Source organism: Gavia stellata, chromosome 28 (genome assembly GCF_030936135.1).
Source record: "Gavia stellata isolate bGavSte3 chromosome 28, bGavSte3.hap2, whole genome shotgun sequence".
NCBI lineage: Eukaryota > Metazoa > Chordata > Aves > Gaviiformes > Gaviidae > Gavia > Gavia stellata.
Window position 1 is genome coordinate 6,093,122 of NC_082621.1, and position 23,304 is coordinate 6,116,425.

Genomic DNA, 23,304 nt, shown 5'->3' on the forward strand with positions numbered 1-23,304 from the left:
CCTTTGGATGGTGCTGGATTCACTGTGCATATGCAAATGAAAATATACAGAGCATATGTGCACATAGTGGATTCACTGCCAGGGAGGGAGGATGGCGAGGAGCGTGGGCCTTGGCTGTTAGCATAGTTCATCTGGCCCTTGGTTTCTGACCATGGATGAGAGGGGAACACTACAGGTCACATAAGTTGGTGACCTCATGTACCCTGTAGGTAGTTAAAAGTACAGGCAGTAGTGAAGATGATGATGAGGGGGAACCTGATTCCGCCATCGCCCCTGCCACCAGCGCACACAAATCCCATCTTCCTTTTGTTTTGCTTTCTTATGCCAAAAAGTAGTCTGCCTATCACATGATAAGAGCTATCAGGCATAGTCTGCGGATAACTATAAGCAGCTTTTGAGTATCTCTGTTCCTGACAGCTTAGCGTCTGAGGGTGACAGACAGGCACATGCAATTGCTGCTGCTATGTCTGCTCCTGACTATTTGTATTGTTCTGTTTTTATAACAGTGTTCCTGGTCTTCAAGTGCTGTCTGAGTTCAAGATCTGTTGGTCACTAGCAAACAGGAGGGACAGTGTCGGCGCCTAATGTGATTTTACTTTTTGTACAGAAATTCCTTCCATTTTTTTCTGTGATCAAACTTCTAAACCGTATTCTAAGATCTTGTATAGGCTTTGCATCTATTTCTTGTTGAAATCACAGCTGGGGTATGCTGGTTTTGGCTGGGACAGAGTTAATTTTCTTCATAGTAGCTAGTATGGGGCTACGTTTTGGATTTGTGCTGAAAACAGTGTTGATACACAGGGATGTTTTAGTTACTGCTGAGCAGTGCTTACACAGAGTCAAGGCCTTTTCTGCTTCTCACACCACCCCACCAGCAAGTAGGCTGGGGGTGCACATGAAGTTGGGAGGGGACACAGCCGGGACAGCTGACCACATCTGACCAAAGGGATATTCCATACCATATGATGTCATGCTCAGTATATAAACTAGGGGGAAAGCTGGCCGGGGGACCGCTGCTTGGGCTGGGCATCGGTCAAAGGGTGGTGAGCAATTGTTTTCATTTGCATCACTTGCCTTTCTTGTTTGTTGTTGTTATTTTCCTTTTAATTACAATTTTATTATTATTATTATTACTATTTCATTTTGCTTATTAAACTGTTCTTATCTCAACCCACGAGCTTTCTCCCTTTTACTTTTCCTATTCTCTCCCCCATCCTGCTGGGGCGGGGGGGAGTGAGCGAGCGGCTGTGTGGTGCTTAGTTGCCTGCTGGGCTTAAACCACAACATGGGGTAAAATATTGATGCTTTGGTGTTAGATGCTTGAGATGTGGAACCAGTGTTGATTTTTAGACATAGCAGCTTTGGTCTTTGTGGTTATACTTTGGTCCTTTCACATTTGTGTAGTGCAGTTCTTGAAGTAAAGGGCTACTGGTGAGGGAATGTAAATGGTAATTATTAGTACAATGTCTTGCAGTTGGGCTTTGAGATCATGTTATATCACTGAAGGTGGTGGACTCCTGTGAAAGACTGCTGTGTGCCTACATCATGGTGTAGGTCTAAAGCTTTTTTTTTTTCCTTTACAGGACCAGATATAAGCTGGCTTGTTTCTTTTGAATTCCCACAGCACTGGGAGCAATGCAAAATTGTCCTCGGTATATATTGAAGTAAAATACTGTTCTCTCTTCTAGACATGTTGTTGTGAAGACTTCTCCCAACCACAAATACATTTTCACGCTGAGAACCCATTCCTCAGTCGTTCCTGGCAGCATCGCGTTCAGCTTGCCCCAGGTACTATATGGTTTGACTTAGTGTTTTGCTATAGAATAAGTAAAATATCTTTTGAGATCAGGATTGAAGATAACCATTCTAATTGGAGGGGGATGTCTGCATAGAAGTATGCTACAAATTTGATTTCTGGCAGCAAAAATTCAAGGAGACTTTTGCTATAGCAGAAGCAAACTTGCTTATATTACTTCGATCTATTTTTAGTGCATGGTGGGATAAAAATACTAGAAAAGGTGTAATTCAACCTTTTAAAAAAACACCGGAAACTATTTCAAAAAGAAAAGCCTAAGCAATGTCTGCTGTTCTTTGTGAATTTCTACTGTTTCCCAGTTTCCCTTGACTTTAAAGGGTTTTCTTTGATGTGTTGCTCTTTTAAAGACCTGCAGGAAATTTTATTGACTATATTCAGTCATTGTTAGTATTTCTACATGAAAAGTGCAATGTAATGCATAAAATAGATTTAACTTGTCTCCTCTTTCTTAATTAAGTCAAGTTATCACATGTTAAATGATGGTTATAATAAGTAATTGATACAATTAACTTCTGAATAGAAAAATTAATCTTGTAGCCTTTAACTAGCTTACACAGTGAGTCACGTAACGTAAAACTGCAACAATGATAGTCACTGACTTAATGCTATTATATTTTCCTGCTAGTAACTGGCCTAGAAATTGGGTCTCTATGCTGCAAACACAAAATTTTTTTCCTCACCAGATGACTTGGCATAGGCCCCAAAACTTCTTTTTGCTTTTTCATGTCTTGTTCAAATTCAGATTTGTCCGGATGAGTGGGTGAAGATGTTATGTTAACCATATGTCTAGTTATGATTTGTGATGCCCAAACCGAAAAACAGTTATCAGTAGAAGATGTCCGTATTGCAGGGTTAAAGTAGATGCATTTATGGTCTAGGGTTGATTTTTTTTTTTATATATTCCAGTAGTTATTTGTAGAGCTGGGAGAGCTCTTCTGCTAAGGAATGAGGTAGGTTGCTTACCCCTAAAAAGTGACTGTGGTAGCAAGTGTTACAGCTGCTGGTATAGGTATGTTTTATTTGAGTATTCCTGGTGTTAGGATTTAATTTCCAGTATTTCCTTAGCCTTGGATAATTGCAACTAGCGTTACACAAAATGTGTGTTTACCTCATGTATTCATGGAGGGTCATGTAATGTGCACTTAGGCTCTAAGACCTCCAAGAAAGTCTGTTGTGCATTCATTACGCACATAAAGTTCTTGACCACCTTTGTTCTGTAATAATCTTAACTCTTAGGTATAAATACCAAAAGCCATGAAAAATTTCATATACTGCAGAGCCCAAAAGATGAAGGGCCATGCAGTGATGACAAACTTCTTGGCAGAAAACACTCAAATGAGCATAGGAATTGAGCTATATCTCTTGCCACAGAGAAGATCCTAACTAACCTTTCTAGCAGAACTTGTGCAGCTTTCCTTCCTGTCCTGAAATTTGGTGAAAGGCTTAATCTGGAGGGTTTGAGCACAGCCCAGTGTTTGTGGGAGTACCAGTGTGCCTGCCCACCATTCTTGCACTGGTGGTCACCAGTGCCTGGTATTTCAGGTGAAGGTGAGTTTAGGATACTTGTTGCTGAAGAACTGGAGTGTCAGGGGGAGGGGGAGAATTATTCCTGGCCTTGCAGGTAAACAGTGGAGGCTATGAAGCGTGAGATTAAATACGGAAACATCATTTGTTTTCACCTTCTTGGGAATACCAGTAAGTATGCATAAGACTTCCTGCTCTGGGCTTTGGTTTCTAACAGGTTGATCTCTGTTATGCCAAGGGAATTCTTCCCTTAAGCTTGAACCATGAACATATTGGAGAGGCGTATAGGGGGAAATTTTCATTTTTAAAAAAAGGTCATTGTATTTCATCTCCCAGACTTGTTCCTTCCAGATAAAAAGTCAAACATAAATGACCATACAGTACAGCATTTCAAATGCAATTTTACCAGAGCCTTGTGTAATGATACTTCTATATTTTTGTGATTCATGCCTCTCTAAGGCTTAGATATTTGAGAAACTGTGAGCACTGCATAGCCTGAGATGTGGACTGTAAATACACACTAGCCAATCTGTAGCACAAGGGCCATTGGAAAAGTACCATTTTTGCAATTATCAAGACAGAGCTTCTGGCATAGTAAAGGTTGTAGATTTTCGTGTCACATAATTATTGAACCATTTCTCACTTCTCATGCAGTTCTGTGCTGCACAAATCTTTTTAGAGGAATTTGAAGGGCCCTAAAGGATTTGAACACTTCCATTCTTACTAGTTATCTGAACAAGTTTCGTTTTAGGTAATTTTATAACTTAAAGCACGTTACAACTATTTCCTGCAACTAGTATATTTGTGTAAGCTTTTAAAATGATGATGGAGTATGTATCAGCCTTTCTTGCCTGTTGCACTGCCTCTTGTGTGATCAGCACCTGAGCTTTGGTAGAAAATGAGCAGGATGACCAAAAGCCCTATCCAGTACGAGAACTTCTGCCTCTGAGACGGTGGGGTGACCAAAAACATAAAGAAGGTTGGACAGAACAACCTCCTGAGGTCAGAAAATAGAATTATTAATAGAAATGATTTCATGGTTTTGACTTGTTAATTTGGGGCTCTTTGTAAGATCGCATTCTACCCTTTTTTGCTGCTTGTTAAGGTTCTCATGGGGGAGCCTGCCTTTCTGAGTGAGGGTGCTGACTTCGAGTGGGCATTTGTTCCACTGAAGGACAGGCTTTCTGAAGTTTTTGTCTTGTTTTTACAGAGAAAATGGGCTGGACTTTCCATTGGACAAGAGATAGATGGTAAGTCAGCAGCATGATCATGACATATGTTTGTAAAAGCTGAATTCCGTGTTTCCATACTGAAGTGAAACTGAATTGGAAAATTTCAGATCTTCAGCCCTTCTTCGGGTAATGTGAGGCCCTCGTTAGTGAAAGGGAGTTGCTCTCATATCTCCAGGCTTTCTGTCTCTCAACATTTTCAAAACCTGGAGGACTATTTTGATTGTTATCTTCAGATGTCTGCTAGTATATCAGCGTAGCTCTGTATGGGACATCAGTGCCCACATGCAGATGTGAACATTTAACATGTCCTGGATAGTCTGTTCTTGGGGCTTTGGAGAACACTTATGACCAGAAAACAGCTGTTGTCATTGAGAATATTCTTGGCATCTAAATTTAAGTATTGAGAATGGGGAAGTTTTAGTGCTAACAGTTGCCAAAAGCCAGCGGTGTGCTCTGGACAGCTGGAGTGATGAGCTTTGTGAGTAGCAGTGATGTTTTCACCAATAACTGACTAGAATATTCTGCAGTATGATGAAGGGAAAGGGATGTCATCTCGAGTTTGTGCAAATTGAAGATTTGTATTCCAATTTCAAGTCTTAATTGAGCCTGACAAGCCTTTGCCAATGTTCAAAGAGGAGACTGATTTGCGTCTCTCAGCTTGAATGCTCTATCTTTCATTTATTCGTGCTGTCTGTCACCGTTACCTCTGGTTTATGAACAATTGGCATCACTGTAAGTTCTAGGTGCTGCTGTTTGCTCTGTCTGAGGCTTCTGGAGTATTGACCAAACTCCTGGCAGCGGCTGTTGTTAATCGAGAGTCTCCAAGTTCTTTGCAACAGCCCATCAAGGTGATGGATCATCTCCGTTCTTTCGACCATCAGGAAAGAGGAGATGGCCTCAAGTTGCATCAGGGGAGGTTCAGGCTGGATATTAGGAAAAATGTCTTTCCTGAGAGAGTGGTGAAGCATTGGAAGAGGCTGCCCAGGGAGGTGGTGGAGTCACCATCACTGGAGGTGTTCAAGGAACGTGTGGATGTGGCATTGCGGGACATGATTTAGTGGGCATGGTGATGTTAGGTTGATGATTGGACTTGATGATCTTACAGGCCTTTTCCAACCTTAATGATTCTGTGAATTACTTGTGTGCTCCTGGGGGGCAGCCATCTCATCCTTTTCTTTGACAAGGTTATTGTGATGAAGCCTGTTCTAATGGCTGGCTGGCTCAGGGTTGTTGATGTGGAGCAACCTGTTCATTAGGCCACTGTTTTGCCATTTGAGGTATTTACAGTGATTCCAGGGAATTCTCCTCTCATTTGAGGATTGCAGGCAGAGCTGATGACTGCATCATGTGTCAAAACGTAAGGAGGACCTAGACTGAGGAGTGGTACAGCTGTGGATGTGAGGTGCTGTTAGGGAAGCTTGCTCCTTGGCTGTTTTCCAAGATTCTTTGGTCTCAGCAAGTCCATGGGCATGGAGTGTGAAGTCTTGTACTTGTCATGTACTTGAGTGTGAAGTCTGATGTCTTTATGGATCTCTTTTTGTAGTGACGAGCTAGAGTGGGTCTGTTTGCCTCTACACAACTAAGTGCCTTACAGATCTTGCTTGGAAGCCATTTATTTTTGCTAGCTGATTTTGTTTTGCTTTTTAAACTGAAGAATAACCTATAATGAGGGAGAAAGACCCATAAATTAATTTGGTTTTCACCCTTGTTTGGTTGCTGATCAGTAACATGTGCCAGCTGGCTTACAGATAAATGCTTTTTAGTGCTAAAGTTATTTGGGGAAAGAAACACTAATAGCGTGATTAGCTGTTAGAGCAGGTTTGTGATTGTACTTGTACTAGACCTTGCTATAAACTTACCAACTATGTGGGAACATGTATTAAGAAAAATAGTGCAGTAATTTTATGCAGTGTGACTAAATGTCATATGACTCCCTGCTGAGTATAAAGGATTTGTAAAGCTATTCTACAGATAGGGAGAAGTATTCGTAATGCTAGTGATTTACCAGGGCTCTCTGTTTGTCTTGTTCCCCTAATAATGTGAAAACTATGCTTTAAATGTCAGTTTTAAATGTAGTCCACTTCTTAGTGGTACAGTGAAGCTGAGCCCCATTGAGCCCCTAATGCTGTAGTAAAGGCTTTCCATGTGAGTGAATCGTGGAATTTTCCCTTTATGGAAAGGCTGAGTGCCTTGAGTGGGTGCGGTTGTCTTGCCTTCAGTGCGATTCAGCTTCATCAGCTCCCATGTTACAGGCGGAGATGCGCACCTGGGGCTGGCTGCCTCAGCTGCACTCTCAGCACCGGGAGGTCACTTAGGTCTTCTCAGCCTCCTCCTCTGTTTCTAGGACGTTACGTTTTGAAGCTGGTGCTGTATATTGCTTACTGGACTGTATCTCCAGTGCTGCATTACTGTTATTCTCTGTACCAGACATCCCCAGCATTCAGTCCTTGATGTAAGGACTACTCGTATTCAGTTGACACCTCAGTTCTGTGATGTGACCAGATCCAGGGACTGATATTCTTTCTGGAAGCTTTTGTTTGACAAAGCCCTGAGATTAGGCGAGTAAAAGGAAATAACTGCCCTGAAGTGACCTGTAAGGTAAGAAGAACTCCTATTGTGCCCTTGCAGGACCGAAGTCCCTCCTTCATTAGCTATGACTTACGTGATAAGCCTGCAGCCATATCCCTTTCTGAAAGAACTAATTGTATACAGAGTAGATATACCTCAATTCAGGAAGTAGTTTAGTGTTTCTTCTTTATCTCTATTTCCTGGAAGATCTTTCTTTGACAGCTCATTTCTAGGTGGCCTGTTCTTATGCCAGGAAGGACATTAAATGTGCATACTATGATGACTTATGTGTCTTCTGGTAACAACTTAAGCAAGAGGCAGGCTCTCTTTATTCTCAACTTGACTGAATCATGTATCATATAGCATGGTGGATGCTTACTTTGACATCACGTCTTCCCAGGAGTCTGCAAGTTTATTCTGGAACCATTCTACTGCCAAGAGGCTTGATAGGAAATAGTAGGTTATGCGTAAAGTACTTTTCCCTTATTCACCTCCTACTGCTTTATCCTTAGCTGGGACTTCTGTATCAAACAAGACTTTCTTCTCTAGATTCAAAGCAAACCTTTAATGTTCCTCAGTCTTCTGGAGAAACATCCGCTTCTGCCCTTTGCTGCAGTCTGGTTTGTGAGTTATTAGGACTGTCTGCTTTGTGAGATCCTGTCCTTCTGATCAGTTGTGCTGAGGCAGTTGCCCTGAAGTTGTGGACCATGCTCTGCTTTCCTTTCTATCCTCTTTCCGCCAGCAGCAACAGTCGTAAGTGGCCTCTTGTTTTGACATGTAACTTGAGACCTCTGGTGATTAGGTGCAGTTGGCAATGACTGTGAAGTGCCTTCCATGCCACTTTGCTTTCTGCCCCCTTTCAAGGGTCATTCAACTGATTTGGCATCACTGAAGGTACCCTGGGGCATTTTAGGATAGGCCCAAGTGCACCTCTGGAGTAGGGACTATTTCCTCTGTGTCAGAGAGGAAGGGTAGTTGATGCTTCCTTCTGGGCTATAGAACCCTGATAGATATTACTCTGCTTGAATTAGCAGGTAATCTGTCTTTCTGCTACCTAATCTGGAGAAGAGCTAGTCAATCTGTTGCTACAGAAAACTGGTTATGACCTCTTGTCATTGCTTTTTTGGGCAAGACTACTCTTAATGCTTGCTTTTGGCCTTTCTGAAGATATGTCCTCCAGACCCTTAGATGTAGATATAGCTGTCGTGGTACTGCAGCATGTGTGAATTTGCTTTAATTGTCCTCATCCCCCAAAGCTTGCATGGTGTTTGAGCTGTTTTAAAGGACACTATTCAAGTTTTTAAAAAAATGCAGGGATTTTCTGTGGAGATACATTTGCTGTATTTTTGATCTTGTAGTAGAACATGGATGTAAGAGAAATAAGGGTCTCTATCGGAAATAATATATTAAATTTTATTAAGTACTCATTCTGAATGGAAGAAGTGTATTGCCAAACTTATAGCATGTTCAGTATATTGTGGGGGGACCTTGCTGTTCTGAAATCTGCTGTTTCTTTTTTTTTTTAACAGTTTCCTTATACACTTTCGACAAGGCTAAGCAGTGTATTGGCACAATGACAGTTGAGATAGATTTTCTGCAGAAGAAGAACATTGACTCCAACCCCTATGACACAGACAAGATGGCTGCTGAATTCATCCAGCAGTTCAACAGCCAAGCCTTCTCAGTAGGCCAGCAGGTGTGGGGTCTGTTTTGACTTTTAAGGCTAAAATGTTTTTAAGTAACATGTGCATGCTTGTACTACAGTGATGTAAAATACTGAGGAATGCTTTTCTATAGGATGGACCTACTTCTTGTAATATTCATTACGTCTCTCGTTACTCTAGCACTATTTTTGAGATATCCTTGTCAAACTGAAACGTGAAAGATCAAAAAGGTTTGAGCTAAATTGTTCTCCTTGCCTAACACTAATATTTAAAGTGAGAGGAAACTTTCAAGAGATGATATAGAACATTTAGCTGGGGAGAAAAGGGGGTGAACGAGAACCTTTTCTTGGAAGGAGAATTTTTCTTTGAATTTTTCCACTTGACTTCATCTTCTGCTACTTTTGATCTGGTGTACTGAACTTAAGAGTAACAGACCTTTACAGGATAAGAGTATGTAGTCTTCAGGCCTCTATCTCTTCAAATCTTAGTAGCCTTGTCAAAATCCTTATTAGCTTTTTAATGAGTTAAAATCCCCTTCTGTTTTTTTCTTTCCACAGCTTGTGTTCAGATTTAATGACAAACTTTTTGGCCTGTTGGTAAAGGACATGGAAGCTATGGACCCCAGCATTCTCAAAGGAGAGTCTGGAGCAAGCAAGAAGCAGAAGGTAGGCTCACAGGAATTCACGTTCATTCCCTAGGGACTTCAAGTACTCATCAGATCTCACTACAAGGAGGAATTAGATTGCTTGCATTTGGAGAAGTTGCACATTTGTTTCATCTGGCTGCTTTTTTTTCCTTGGAAGATAAGAAGCATTGTTTTCAATTTAATGCAGTCTCCTGTGCTTGTGTAGTTGGGAGCTTAGAGTTGCACCCACTAAATTGCAGAGCTGGGGAAGATACAAGAATATCTTTTGGTCTTCATGTACTAATTCATGGAAACATCCTCTTTTGAGCCTCTTTGTCTTCCAGATGTGTCCAGTTTTAATTTTTCCTTCTGTAGAAAGGACATGATTTTATTTTCTTCTTTACTTGCTAGATCTTGCTGAAATAAAATAGTTGGGTTTGAACTAAACAAATAACTTTAAGAAGCCAATTTATTATACTTGATGAACTTCTTCATTCAGTGATGTTAGTTTTAGAGGAGGTGTTGGTATTTCACATTCTTCCCAATGACTTTTGTAGTGGAGCTTTTGCTGCTCTTTCTTGCCCTCTGAGGTGTTCTTGGAGATACCTAAGGAGCAATCTGAAGTTGGGCCTAATAGCTTAATGTAATTATTTGTTTCCTTCCCTTTTGCAGATTGAGGTTGGTTTGGTTCTTGGAAACAGTCAAGTTGCCTTTGAAAAAGCTGAGAACTCCTCTCTGAATCTGATCGGTAAGTGCCACTGTATCCGAAGAGATAAATAATGCTTGAAATTTGCTGCTTTTCAGGCCTCAAAGACTTGTATGCCTCAAGGTTTGTTTTTCTGGTTACATCAGTTGACCTAATCCATTGAAAACTGCATCTCAAAATGTCTGCTGTTTAAACTAGCAGATGGCTGGATTTGATCGCTTAGGAACCTGTCACACCCTTTAGAAAGCAGATTGTAGATGCTCAGGGCTCTCTTGAAAACCACTGCACTGAGAAGACACCATCCCTCCAGCAGGCTTTGCTGCTTCCGAACAGGGGCTCTGTAAAAGTCACTCCTCCCCAAACGAAGCTCCAAAACTGACCAATGTACTAGAGCAGTTTTGTGGGTCTCTATACCATGCTTATTGCCATGGTGTATCTAAAATATGCAGACACAGCTAGGAGGAGAAAAGGTGAGTGTGACTTTGAGAGATTCTGACAATAACAAATCGAGTTAGATGAGTAGAGAAGTTACAGAATTACAGAATCGCAGAATCATTAAGGTTGGAAAAGACCTGTAAGATCATCAAGTCCGACCATCAACCCAACACCACCATGCCCCCTAAACCATGTCCCGCAATGCCACATCTACACATTTTTTGAACGCCTCCAGCGATGGTGACTCCACCACCTCCCTTAAGTTAACTTAAGCACTCTGGACTCCTAGGCCTAGATTAGAAAGGCACTGTGGAACAGTAGCTTCAGCAAAAGTCAGCAACTAGTTGAAATATTTTAACTCTTTAAACATCAGAGAATGATATTTTCAGGGACACCAACAAGCCAACACCTCTTGAATTAAATTTAATTAAAACAGCAGGGAAATAGGAGATTGAGAACTTTTTTGAATGCGTAGCCAAAATTTCAAAGTCAGTGCAAAACTTACGAAAATCCCATCTCTAATGAGATCTCTTTTTCAAGGAGAGAGGACAGCTTCTGAAGAGCACTTCAATTTTCTTGACTTCTCAAAGTCCCGCTCTTCAGAAACTGAAGACAGCTGCAAAACACAGCACAGTGGGTTCATTGTGTGAGTTCATATTAACTGTTTACACAGCAAGATTATTAACAAAACTATGAACTATGAACCAGGGAATAATGGATGTGTCCTCCACACATTCATTTAGAAAGAAACTGGTGTAGGGCTAGGGAGGAATCTGGTGTGTTCCCATATTGCCACCAGCTCGAATGATGGGGACCTGGCCCACAAAGTGGGCAGTGAGGGCCCCTTCCCTGCAGTTGGCTTTGTGTGTGCCCTGGGACCATGGTGGCTGTCCTGCAGAACAGATACATACTGTGTTAGTATGGCTCTTCCTTTTCTTATCAGTGTTACGAAGTGGACGATACTTAGCAAGCCTACAGTTGCAAATACCTCCCTTGCTGGTAATATGGCTCTAGGCATTACATTCTGGGTGTCATTCAAGTCCTGTACTTGAACAGACACTCTAATATTTTTTTTTTTTTCTTATTTTCCTTTCCTATTTTGTTCCCTGTTCCTGGAGCCTGTGAGCTAAGAAAACTTCTCCTTTTGCTGCTGCTTTTCCACAGATAAGAAGTGGCAGGTGAAGGCTGCTGTATGTGGGGGTTCGGTGAACCTGGCCAGCTTAGATGAGCAATCAGTCGAGTACTTAGTTTTAGAGTACTTAGAGTTTTATTACTTATTATTTTTGTAGTAGGCTTCAAAGCTCAGCTCTGCTTGACTGTGAATGCTCAGTACTTTGAGTATTTGTTACAGAAATAAAACGTATGAGGGTAGTAGCTGCTTAGGAAAGTAGAATTCAACTCATTCAGCATTGCAGGAGCTTGTGGCAGAGGCTGAGTTTTGATGCTGCCCTGAAGTGCCATCTTCCCTCAAATGCGAGGCTGTGACTTCATGTTCTGTAGTTGTCTGCTTAATGTGCTACAGACGCTCCAAAAAATGGGACATGAGGCTGTTGTGTAACCACATACCTCGCATCTTATGTGGTTGTTTTTATCTGAAGGTATAGCCAGTCATCTGTACTGAAAAAACCCCCCCAGAGGTCCGTGGGCTGAATTGTAGATGACTCTAATTAAGCATATTAACAAGGATACAGGTTTTAAGAGCACCAAATGAAGTTTGCATGGACAATTAGTTCATACCTGTGATTACATGATTACAGCCTATTTAGTTTTTACTGTGTTTTGATAGGACAGCTTGAGGTGAGTATTAACATAATCCAATTTATTGCATGAGAGCAAGCAGTGATATGTTACTTGGTTAATATTCAAAGCCATATAATGACCTGTGATCTTCCTCCTAGCATGTATAGGTGTGAAGAGTGGTCCTGTGGGAGAGCTGATTGATTGGAAATAGGAATCCTTCACCGTGATTCAATTTCATTGCCTGCAGACAAGACAAAAGAGTTGCTTATGCCTCAATTTACTTCTGTCAGATTGGTGCTTTATTTAATCTCCTCATTGATCTGAGGCAGAGCTACTTAATGTGCTTTGTTAGTCTCTGGAGAATTGTAAAGTTGTGAATAATTAAATTCTGAGAGAGGAGATAGAAGTAAAGCATGTGTCACTGAGCACTGCCTTCAACAAAGGGCCTTTATGGTTTTCAATAGAAAAGAATTATGATCATTAAAAAAGAAAAAGCCAATTCTATTTCTTCTACTTAGCATAAAATCGTGTGTTATAAAACCAGTGGATGGTGTTTTAATTCAATCTGCAAGAATTTTATTGTGATCAGGTGCAGCCAGGAGGGGGGGGTGTAGGCTAAGCTCTGCAGGAAGAGGAACATCCCGGGCTGAGCAGTCTGATCTAAAAAATGTAGTGGAGCAACGAGATAATAAATACAGAGTGATCAGTGACTCAAATGCTTACTGCTGCCCCGCATGGTACTATGTTTTAGTGCTATATGTTATACATTCTACCGTGTTGTCCCTGATGTGTTAGTTAGAGGCATGTTCTTATTTGTTTATTTTGCTGCTCTTGGAATTGAAGTATTGATTCCAGCTGTGTTAAGACCAAGATCAATATCAGTCCAATTCAGCTAACACAGAACTTATTTAGTGTATGTACGGGACTTCTAGATGCTAACTCATTATCCAGCTAAACTTGAAGTATCTCTAGAAGAGGTTATGGAACAAATCAGAAAATGCACAGTTGCGGTTTGCTAGGACTGGCTTTTTAGGTAAGATAATGGTCCCCAGGGCCAGTCCTGTAAAGCACCGTGTAAATCTAAGCAAATAAAAGATATCCAATTTCTGCATGAATTAAGGATAATCTTCAGTCTTTGCTTTCTCCCTGTTTTTTTATATTACTGCTGGTTTCTCTGGTAGCTAAGCAAAGTAATGTTACTGAAAGCCATTTGGAAGCGTCGACCTAACTGATAAGAGTGTCAGTGATTGTTTATAAATACACTTGAATAAACTTAAGGTGAGACTATATGGATTTGAGAGCATCTCAGCAGTATACTTATAGGAGCATTTATCCTTATTGTCTACCTCCTAAATGCCCCAAGTACTTTAAAGCTTCTCTGGAAACGAAGTAAGGAGCTCTGTAAGACTAAAACTTGTGTGGTTTATCACAAAACCACACGCAAACCACATAGCTTAGACAGGTGCACTCTTCACTGGGTAAAAAAACTGGCTGGACGGCTGAGCCCAGAGAGTCGTGGTGAATGGAGTGAAATCCAGTTGGCGGCTGGTCACAAGCAGAGTTCCCCGGGGCTCAGTTTTGGGGCCGGTCTTGTTTAATATCTTTATCGATGATCTGGATGAGGGGATTGAGTGCTCCCTCAGTAAGTTTGCGGATGACACCAAGTTGGGTGGGAGTGTTGATCTGCTGGAGGGTAGGAAGGCTCTGCAGAGGGATCTGGACAGGCTGGATGGATGGGCTGAGGCCAGTTGGATGAGGTTCAACAAGGCCAAGTGCTGGGTCCTGCACTTGGGTCACAACAACCCCATGCAACGCTACAGGCTTGGGGAGGAGTGGCTGGAAAGCTGCCCTGCAGAAGACGACCTGGGCGTGTTGATCGACAGCCGTCTGTATATGAACCAGCAGTGTGCCCAGGTGACCAAGAAGGCCAACGGCATCCTGGCTTGTATCAGAAATGGTGTGGCCAGCAGGAGCAGGGAGGTGATGGTGCCCCTGTACTCGGCGCTGGTGAGGCCGCACCTCGAATGCTGTGTTCAGTTTTGGGCCCCTCACTCCAAGAAGGACACTGAGGTGCTGGAGCGTGTCCAGGGAAGGGCGACGGAGCTGGTGAGGGGTCTGGAGCACAAGTCTGATGAGGAGCGGCTGAGGGAGCTGGGGTTGTTCAGTCTGGAGAAGAGGAGGCTGAGGGGAGACCTCATCGCTCTCTACGACTGCCTGAAAGGGGGTTGTGGGGAGGTGGGTGTTGGTCTCTTCTCCCAAGTGACAAGTGATAGGACAAGAGGAAATGGCCTCAAGTTGTGCCAGGGGAGGTTCAGGCTGGATATCAGGAAAAATGTCTTTCCTGAGAGAATGGTGAAGCATTGGAAGAGGCTGCCCAGGGAGGTGGTAGAGTCACCATCCCTGGAGGTGTTCAAAAAACATGTAGACGTGGCATCGGGGGTCATGGTTGGGTTGGGTTGATGGTTGGACTTGATGATCTTACAGGTCTTTTCCAACCGAAGTGATTCTGTGATTCTGTGAAAAGGGAAAGGAGGGTGGTTACACTGTTGCATGGAGACTACAAAGCCTGTGCTTAGGGGATCTCGCTGAACTTGAAATAGCTCTGGAAGAGGTAGTGAAACAAACAGACAAAATGAACTGTGGTGGTTTGCCAAGATGGGCTTTTATTCTTCTGAGTTGTAAAGGAGGTAGCTGACCTCATAATTGTTTTGTGTAACCTTGCTTAAAATTGCTCTGGTATCTGAGGACTGGAAGATGATGTATGTGCTGTTTTTAAAAGGATTCCAGAGAAGGTCTGGAGAGCTACAGATCTTTGAACCTGAAATCTGTACAGAAAAAAACCTACAGAAACTGTAATAAAGAATCAAATTAGTGGATACCTGTATAGAGATGATACACTGGGAAGGGTCAGTCTGTCTTCTGTAATGGCAGTCCTACTTCATGTTCCCACTGGAGTTCATTACAGGAATCAAAAAGCATGGGGAAAAGGGCTGACATAATCTGCTGCTTGTTAAAGGTCTTCCAACCAAGTTCCTTGTTGAAGTTTCTTTAAAAAGAAACTAAACAGGGATCTGTAAGGGACAAGGTCCTTGCATGAGTGGATGAGTATGACAGAGTAGAAGTAAATAGCCGGTGCCAGTGGAGTTCAGCATGAATCTCTGCTGGGGCCTTTGTATAATTATTGAATGAACTGGAAAAAAGACTGAGTAATGAGGTGACAAAACTTGGTCTTATGGAGCTCAGTGACTAAGAAAAAAATTGGCAGAGGAAATTCGATTTAAATAAACGTAAAGGGATGCTTTGGAGGAAGAACACTTCTAACTGGTCAGAAATGATTGCTGTTTTGGGCCAAGATCCCAGGTATGATAGTTTCAAGGAAATGCTGGACCCATGCTCAGTAGCAGCCTGAGCCCTGTTAAGAATTCTTAAGCATGGTTGTTAAGAATTATTACACATTATTAATAAAGGAATATGAATGAAGCAGAGCATAATTTTGTACCTGTATTTAAGATACAAACTAGCCACAGTGCATGCAGCTGTAGTCTGCCAGTCTGTCAAAGGATGTAGTAGAAATAGAGAAGACTGAGAGGAGAGCAAGGGTGCTCAAGTGTGGAGCAGCTGCTGCGTAAGGAAGGAAGAACAAGTGAGGGCTGCTCTGCCTGGAAAAGGTACGAGTGAGGAGGGTACAGGACAAGCCTAATGTCATCCCAGGTAGCCTGAAAGAGAGTGGATACTGATACTATTTATTGTGTCTTCAGGTATAAGACTTGGGCGACATGAAATGAAGCTGGTAGGAGCTGGCTCAGACACATGAAAGGAGATGTTTGGTTGTGCAGCCAGCAGCACACATGGTGAGGTAGATGCTGTAGGGCAGTCTGGGTACTAAGTTTACATGGGTCCAAGGGGACCTCGGTAAATGTGTGGCAGAGGAATATGCTGTGGATTCTTAAATACGTAGGAGCAACACCCGGCTTGAGAAATCCCTGAATAGGATGGTTGGAAGGCTGGGAAAATAGTTCACTAAGTAAGCTGAGTCTCTGACTGCCCTTGCATCCTTGTCATAGTGCGTCCTCCTGGCTAACATTTGAAACCGAACATCAAGTTAGCTGGACATGGGTCTGACCTGGTAGAACTGTTCTGGTGTTTGTACTTTGTTTGCTGTAATTCCGCTGTGCTGCATGTTTGAAATGATTTCTTTTTTTTTGCAGGTAAATCAAAGACCAAGGAGAACCGCCAGTCAATCATCAACCCAGACTGGAATTTTGAGAAAATGGGCATTGGGGGCCTTGACAAAGAATTCTCAGATATTTTCCGACGAGCTTTTGCTTCTCGAGTTTTTCCACCTGAAATTGTGGAGCAAATGGGTGAGTATGATCCAGAGAAGGATGGCTGGCATACAAGATGCAGGCCTGTTTCTGCTTTGTAAAGACTGGATATCAACTAACAACCTTTTGATGCTATAGCATGGCAGTTGCTTAGGGATCTAATAGACTAACAAAGCCTTTTCTTCTCCTGTTGCTCCTGAATGTCTTTCACACTCTTGTTACTTGGCTAGAGAGGGGAGACAAAGAAACAACAGCAATACTCGACACTGGACATGAAATGTCTGAATGAATGAGGTACAGGATTTAACTGAATACTTTTCTGTTGGAACTCAAATGCTCCCTATTCCTTTGAATGCTTCGTTTATTCATAGTAGTGAAACTAAATTCTCCTATTCCTGACTTACTGGCAATGGGCTGTCTATATAGGTCAAAGGAAATTCTGTCTTAATGATCCTGCCTTATATATTAAATATCTGTTGTCCTGGCAGTTGCACTATAACCCTATGTCCTTCTCACAGTGTTAGCCCAATAAATAGAGTATCTTGTGTGATCTATGTTTGGTCAGATTTGAAATGCTGGAGAGGATGCACAGGCCATGGCACGTCTTGGAGTTTGTGAAATAAAAGCACAGATTCTAAATATAACTTTTTTTTTTTGGGTCGGGAGAAGGAAAGGCAGTCCCATTACTTTGTAAACATGTGCTGGCAGGCAGATAAATGGTACTGGTTTTAGTTTTTAGTAAGCAATACGCAGCTGCAGATATCTTATTTTGTCACATAAAATGGCTGGGGATGTTATAGCTGGTCCTCGTTCTCTGAATATAATCTCTGTGGGTTCATATTTAAACTTGGAATCCATAGCTGTTTAATTTCTGTGTATGTTTATATTTCTTGATCCACCTTCCCTCTCCCCACAAATGAAGCAATCAAGATTTTGATTACAAAACAGGTTTTCATCAGAAGATATGTCCTGTTTGCATGTGGCTGTGTAAAATGTGTCTGTTTCCAGTGCTTGTGGAATTGATCTTAAAGTAAACTTCGCTGTGAGGTCCGTTATGTCTTTTCTTAGTGATTTGAACACTTACGGAGAAACACTGAAGAAACCCTGTAGGCTAAATCCAATTAGTGCATGATTCTCTCTTCTGCCTTTTTACTTCATATCGATCTGGTAGCGAAGGCCTTCTGGGGCCTGATCTTGGTTCTTTTGGTTTTTGCGGCTGTGAGCAAGTCATAACTTCTCTGCCTCTGCTTGAGAATATCAAATGCTTAAATTTGTTAAATATTTAGCTGCTCTGCAGAGAGAGGAAATGAGAGAAATGGTGTTGGCTATGGAAATAAAAGCTTTTACCTAGACGCTCTGTTTATGTCCAGTTCAGAAGTGTTGCTGACAGCTGGCCTTTGGATGGACTGGCATCCCTTACTTGAAATATTTTTACCTTTTGAAGCAACTATCATATATATTCATGGCTGCAGTGCAGAGTCCTTAGCTGTGACCATATGTGAAGGTAAAAGATTTAGACTTTGGGAATTCTCATCAGTGTCACTGGACTGTGATGAGAAATCTATCAGTAGACTAGAGATAATTAGAGCTTGTTTTCGTTTTGCTGTAGCTTCACCTATTCAACTCCCCTGACTGCATGCAAGCTGGCAGCATGTTAAGCAGTCATGTGTCAGACTACAATTACATTCCCTTGATACTATCATTAGCTGAATTAACCCGACAGCTGGGCACTTTTTGGTAACAATATGCAGCAGCTAACTTTGCCGTGGAGGACCTGCATCTCCAACAGGTACCTCTGGAGAAGGTCAGAAACCTTTCTGACTTCGGGGTGAGGTTGTGGAGCTGCTTTGCAGGGTATGCTGCTCAGATCGTTCCTCTTGTTAATTGGTGTTGCTCAATACAGGAAGAAAAAGATTCTCTGAAGGACCACTAGTATTTTGATTACCCTGGGCAATGAATTAAAGGTGTGCCATATTATTTATATAAATACATATACCCTTACTTGTGCGTGTTTACGCACATACTACACAAAGAAATGTTTTTCTGGTAAGAAGTTAGACTCCAAATAGAGCTCTCTAGCTCTCTGATTAACCCTAGGGCTAAAGAGCTTATCTGAAATTTGAAAAAACAAAACTTTCTGACATTCATTTTCTTTGCCTTAGTTATAACTTGCTCTTAACTATATTTCAGATCTGAAATGTCAGTGTGACAGCTGTTCACCTTTGTATATAATTTATTGGGAAAGGAAAAGAAAGAATTTGCTTGCTATCTGGTGCTCTAGTGCTCACCCATTTCTGTTTTTTGCCCAGTGCTCACAGACTGCAACTTCCATGCCAAATGCAATAAATATTTCTGTCCCGTAACTACATAGACGCTGTATAGACCGTTCAAAAATTGCTTGCAATTTGTGTGTGGTTTATCTAACTTCCAAGGAATGTTCTGGGTTTGGAGCATATAAATCAATGTTAGTTAACCATATTATCCAAGGGTGTAAATACTACTCTGATGCTACAATCCTTGGTTTATCCAAGAAAAGAAATCTTAGATCAACTTCAGCTGGTCATTAAACTTTGCCATAGCTCCCTGCTGCCCTGGGAAGGGGCAATTTTACTTTTCCCTACCCAACGCTTTTCTCGTACGCGTATCTACCACCTCTACTGTGGTAGCTTTGGGCTTTTATGGCTCTGTAGAGAGCTAATACAATTGGAAGCAAAAACTACTACTACTACAAAAAATAAAAAATTATAGCGTTAGCATTCAGCTGGATCAGCTCCTTGGTTGGCTTGATGTGACATAGCTATATGCCTACTGGGGGCAGTGGGCAGTAGGGGTAAGGTCACTTTTGAGCCACAATGGGACCTTCATCAGTTTAAGCTGATTGCTTTTAAGGCTACAGTTTTGTAGTCATTTACTGGAGATTCTTTAGCATTACGAATATTGGCAATGCTGTTATCTTCCCACCTAACGCTTGATTCTTAATAATCTTGTGACTGACAAATGGAAATAAATTCTTATCTGGATGAGGATTGAGGAAGGTGTCTTGAAACAAAAGGGGCACTCCTTTTTAGTGCCATCCCTGAGGCCTCACTGTTGTACGAATGATTCTTCTAAGGAAGGAACTTTACACTTAAAGGGCATGGATGGAGGTAAGATAACAGTCACTTTCTTTCTGAAGGACAGCCCTGCAAAAGCCATGTTTCTAGGGAATCAACCTCCTTTTCAAGCTCTGGATCTCTGTGACGTCCCGCTCATAGTAAAACGATGCAACTTCATGGTGAACTGCAAACTGGTTTTGGTTACTCTTCGTTGCAGTTCAGAGCACCCTCTTGCTCAAGCTAAAGCTTCTCATTTTATTTGATAAATATTATATATGATATTTGGTGCCTGGAGCTGTAAATTTCAACAAAAATGAGAAGTGTTTCTCAGACCTGAAAACAAAAATGCTAGTACTGAACTCTGGTTTTGTTTTTTAAAGAACACTCTAGTGTCTCCATGCATTGAAACACCATCTTGACTTTCAGTAGGGAAGTGATTTTTATGACTTATGTGGCACATTACTCATCATAGAGGCTGCTGAAAAAGCAGATTCTGTATGTACATGTCGTTGTTACTGTTTAGTAACAGGTATAGAAATGTTTGGTGTTACAGATCACATTCTTTTTGAGGGATTGAAATGGAACCCAAATTCCCCATCCTCTCCTGTTACCATCAATAAGAAGGTTAAATCAGACTTTTCCAGGTTGATTTCTGTTTCCTGGTAATCATCTTAACTTGTGCTCTGACCTCTTGGGATCAATTGATTTCAGTGCTCTGTATTTTTGAAGTACAGCTCACTATAGAAAAGTGAAGTATTAACAAAACACAAGATGAACATTCAAATTAGCAGATACTCAGATATTGTTTTCTTTCTTGGATTCTGCCTGTGAAGTGGAGGCTTGTCTTTTAATGTATCTTAAAAATTAATGTATTAATGTTCTTGAAGTACTCAGATACTATAAGAGAAGAATAATAATGGAAAGGTTCTCATCCAGTCTGTTCTTGAAATAGGATAATTTTAATGAAACATCAGTGTCAGGCATGTCTAACCTGTAACTGAGGTGACAGAAGTGCCAGAACCTCTCAAGGCAGCCTATTCCACTGCTTAGAACATCTTTACAGTCAAAATTTTTCCAGTGTTGCAGCAGTTCATCATATATTGTTTATTTCTTTTATGTTTTTGGACAAGGCTTTTACATACTTGTCTGTTGGTGTTTCTTTTCAGTATTTTCAAGGCTAGATCTCAGATTCTTAAATCATTTCTAATAGTCATAACCTCTAGATCCCCGATCATTGTTGTTTTTCTTCCCTTGGTCATTCTTCACTGCTTAGAAGTGTGATGACCAAAACAGGGCCTGGTAACTGAGGTGCTAATCAATTCCAGGACAATTGGCAGGTTTTGTCTGTGTCTCAGTGTAAGTGCCTGTTTATAATCTTCAATATGATGATTTTTTTGTTTTGCAACATGCAGTTAGTTATTCCTACCCCAGTGTGGAAACTTGTGCATCAAATTACATTGGTTTTAAATGAATTTAATCCTGCCTGTCAGTGTATTTGTAGATCTTGGCATTGTAAGGTGCAGATTTAGTAGGTGCATTCTGTTCCATCTTCCAGGCTATTAATAAAAGCACCGCATACCAGTAAATCTAGGATGGATCCTTTCTCGTCATGCTTTAAAGTTTGTGGGTTTTTTTCCATCCATTTCTCATCTACCTTTAACTTCATTCAGCCTGTGTTTTTCCTACATGTTTACGAAGATACGTAAGACCTATTTATATCTTTATGAAAGTCTAAATCTCCATCTATTGCTTTACTTGTTTTCTCAAACCCTCTGTGTGTGACCTCCTACCCTTTGCTAGTGCGAAGTTGTCTCAGACTGATCTAATAAATTCCTTTGGGCTATTTCTTGTATTGTTGTTTTCTTCTACCTGCTTAAAAAGACATTGTACCAGATTTTTCCAGTAATTAAGTTAGTGATAATCAGAAAATAGTTGAGGTTGAAAGGGATGTCTTGATTTAGTCCAACCCTGTGGCTCCCTTTCTTTTCCCTTTATAACATTATGGATGACATTCACTTTCTTTCCCCCAGTGTCTCACCCATCCTGTCCCAAGTTCTCAGTGACTTTGAGATGATTTCACCCACTCTCAGTGCCCTTGGGTGAAGTTCATGTCCAGGTAATCTGCAAATATCTAATACTCTTGTGGGCTGTCTCTTGTTCTTTTCCTACTCCTATTTCCTATTCTTGCCCATTTGTCACTGATACTAATATTGGCTGCCACATAACACATGAAGTCTTCATTTGTGTAAAAAAAAAAAAAAAAAAAGTATTTAGCAGTTTGAACTTGGCAATTCTGTTAGCTTTTCTTCTTTATGGAGAAGTGGACCAATTCTTTCCTGGGTCTTCTCTTCCTAATGTGATTATAAAATGAAGTTCACTCCTCACTCTGAAGCACATGGTTCCCTGTGGCCAGTGAGGCTGAATCTGGTCACTTAACGCTTCCTCCATATATCTAAAAAGGCTTCTGTGTGCACTTTCTTTGAGGACGACAGCTAAGAAGTCTCTGACATCTGTCTTTTCCCTCACCTTCTTAAAACCATAGACATTGACTTCAGGCCACCCAAGCATCCCCCATATTATAGAGACTTGAAGGAAGTGAAGAAGCTAATAACATGAGGAGAGGTCGTGTGTGGCTGGATAAATCATTGAGGGAACAATAGTAGGAGTAGCTGGTCCGCACTCACCGTGGAGGAGAGTCACAGAGTCCTCTGCTGCTCAGTGTGTTCATGAATGAGTTGGAAAAGAAAGCTGTTGAAATGAATCTAAGCTGAAGACTGAATTGCAGTTGGTGTCTGATGGATGCACCCATGAGTGCTGTGGAAGCTGGCCCACGTCATTGCGAGGCCACTCTCAATTCTCTTTGAAAGATTATTGTGGTCAGGAGAAGTTCTGAGGGCTCGAAGAACACAAGTGACACTCCTATCTCCCAGAAGGGCAAGCAGGAGAAGCCAGGTATTACAGGCCTGTCCACCTCACTCTCAGTCTCTTGGAAGGTGATGGAGCAACTAAGTATGGAGACCATTTCCAGACAAATGAAGGATGAGAAGTTGACCAGGAGTGGTCATCACAGATTTATGAAGTAGAAATTGTGTTTAACCAACCTGATAGCATTCTACAATGAGATGACTAGCTCATGGGATGAGGGGAGAGCTGTGGATGTTCATCTCAAAGGTAGTAAGGCTCTCAACACTGTCTCCTATAACAGTCTCGTAGAAAAAGTGGTGGAAGATGGACTAGGTAAGCAGGCAGCACGGTGGACTGGAAACCGGCTCAACTGCTGGGCTCAAAGAGTTGTGATCAGCAGCAGAAAGCCCATACGGAGGCTAGGCACCAGTGGTGTTTAACCTCTTCATTAATGACCTGGATGATGGGATGGAGTGCACCCTTAGCAAGTCTGCAGATGACACAAAACTGGGAGGAGTGGCTGAGGAACTGGGCAACCTGCTTTAGGTGAACCTGCTTTGCACAGCGGGGTTGGACAAGATGATCTCCAGACGTCCCTTCCATCCTCAACTGTTCTGTGGTTCTGCAGAAGGATGTTCCAAGACTGAGTGACTCAGCAATAAAACAACAA

The 23,304-nt window shown here is 41.6% G+C and overlaps 1 protein-coding gene across 1 annotated transcript in view; it reads left to right on the top strand.

Moving 5' to 3' along the window:
• NSF (N-ethylmaleimide sensitive factor, vesicle fusing ATPase) overlaps positions 1-23,304 on the top strand; it is an 85,913-nt gene that overhangs the window by 19,344 nt on the left and 43,265 nt on the right. Inside the window, exons 3-8 of the mRNA XM_059830621.1 lie at positions 1,689-1,788; positions 4,551-4,590; positions 8,670-8,836; positions 9,362-9,469; positions 10,102-10,177; positions 16,519-16,674. Coding sequence (XP_059686604.1) covers positions 1,689-1,788; positions 4,551-4,590; positions 8,670-8,836; positions 9,362-9,469; positions 10,102-10,177; positions 16,519-16,674 — 647 coding nt within the window. The remainder of the gene's footprint in view (positions 1-1,688; positions 1,789-4,550; positions 4,591-8,669; positions 8,837-9,361; positions 9,470-10,101; positions 10,178-16,518; positions 16,675-23,304) is intronic.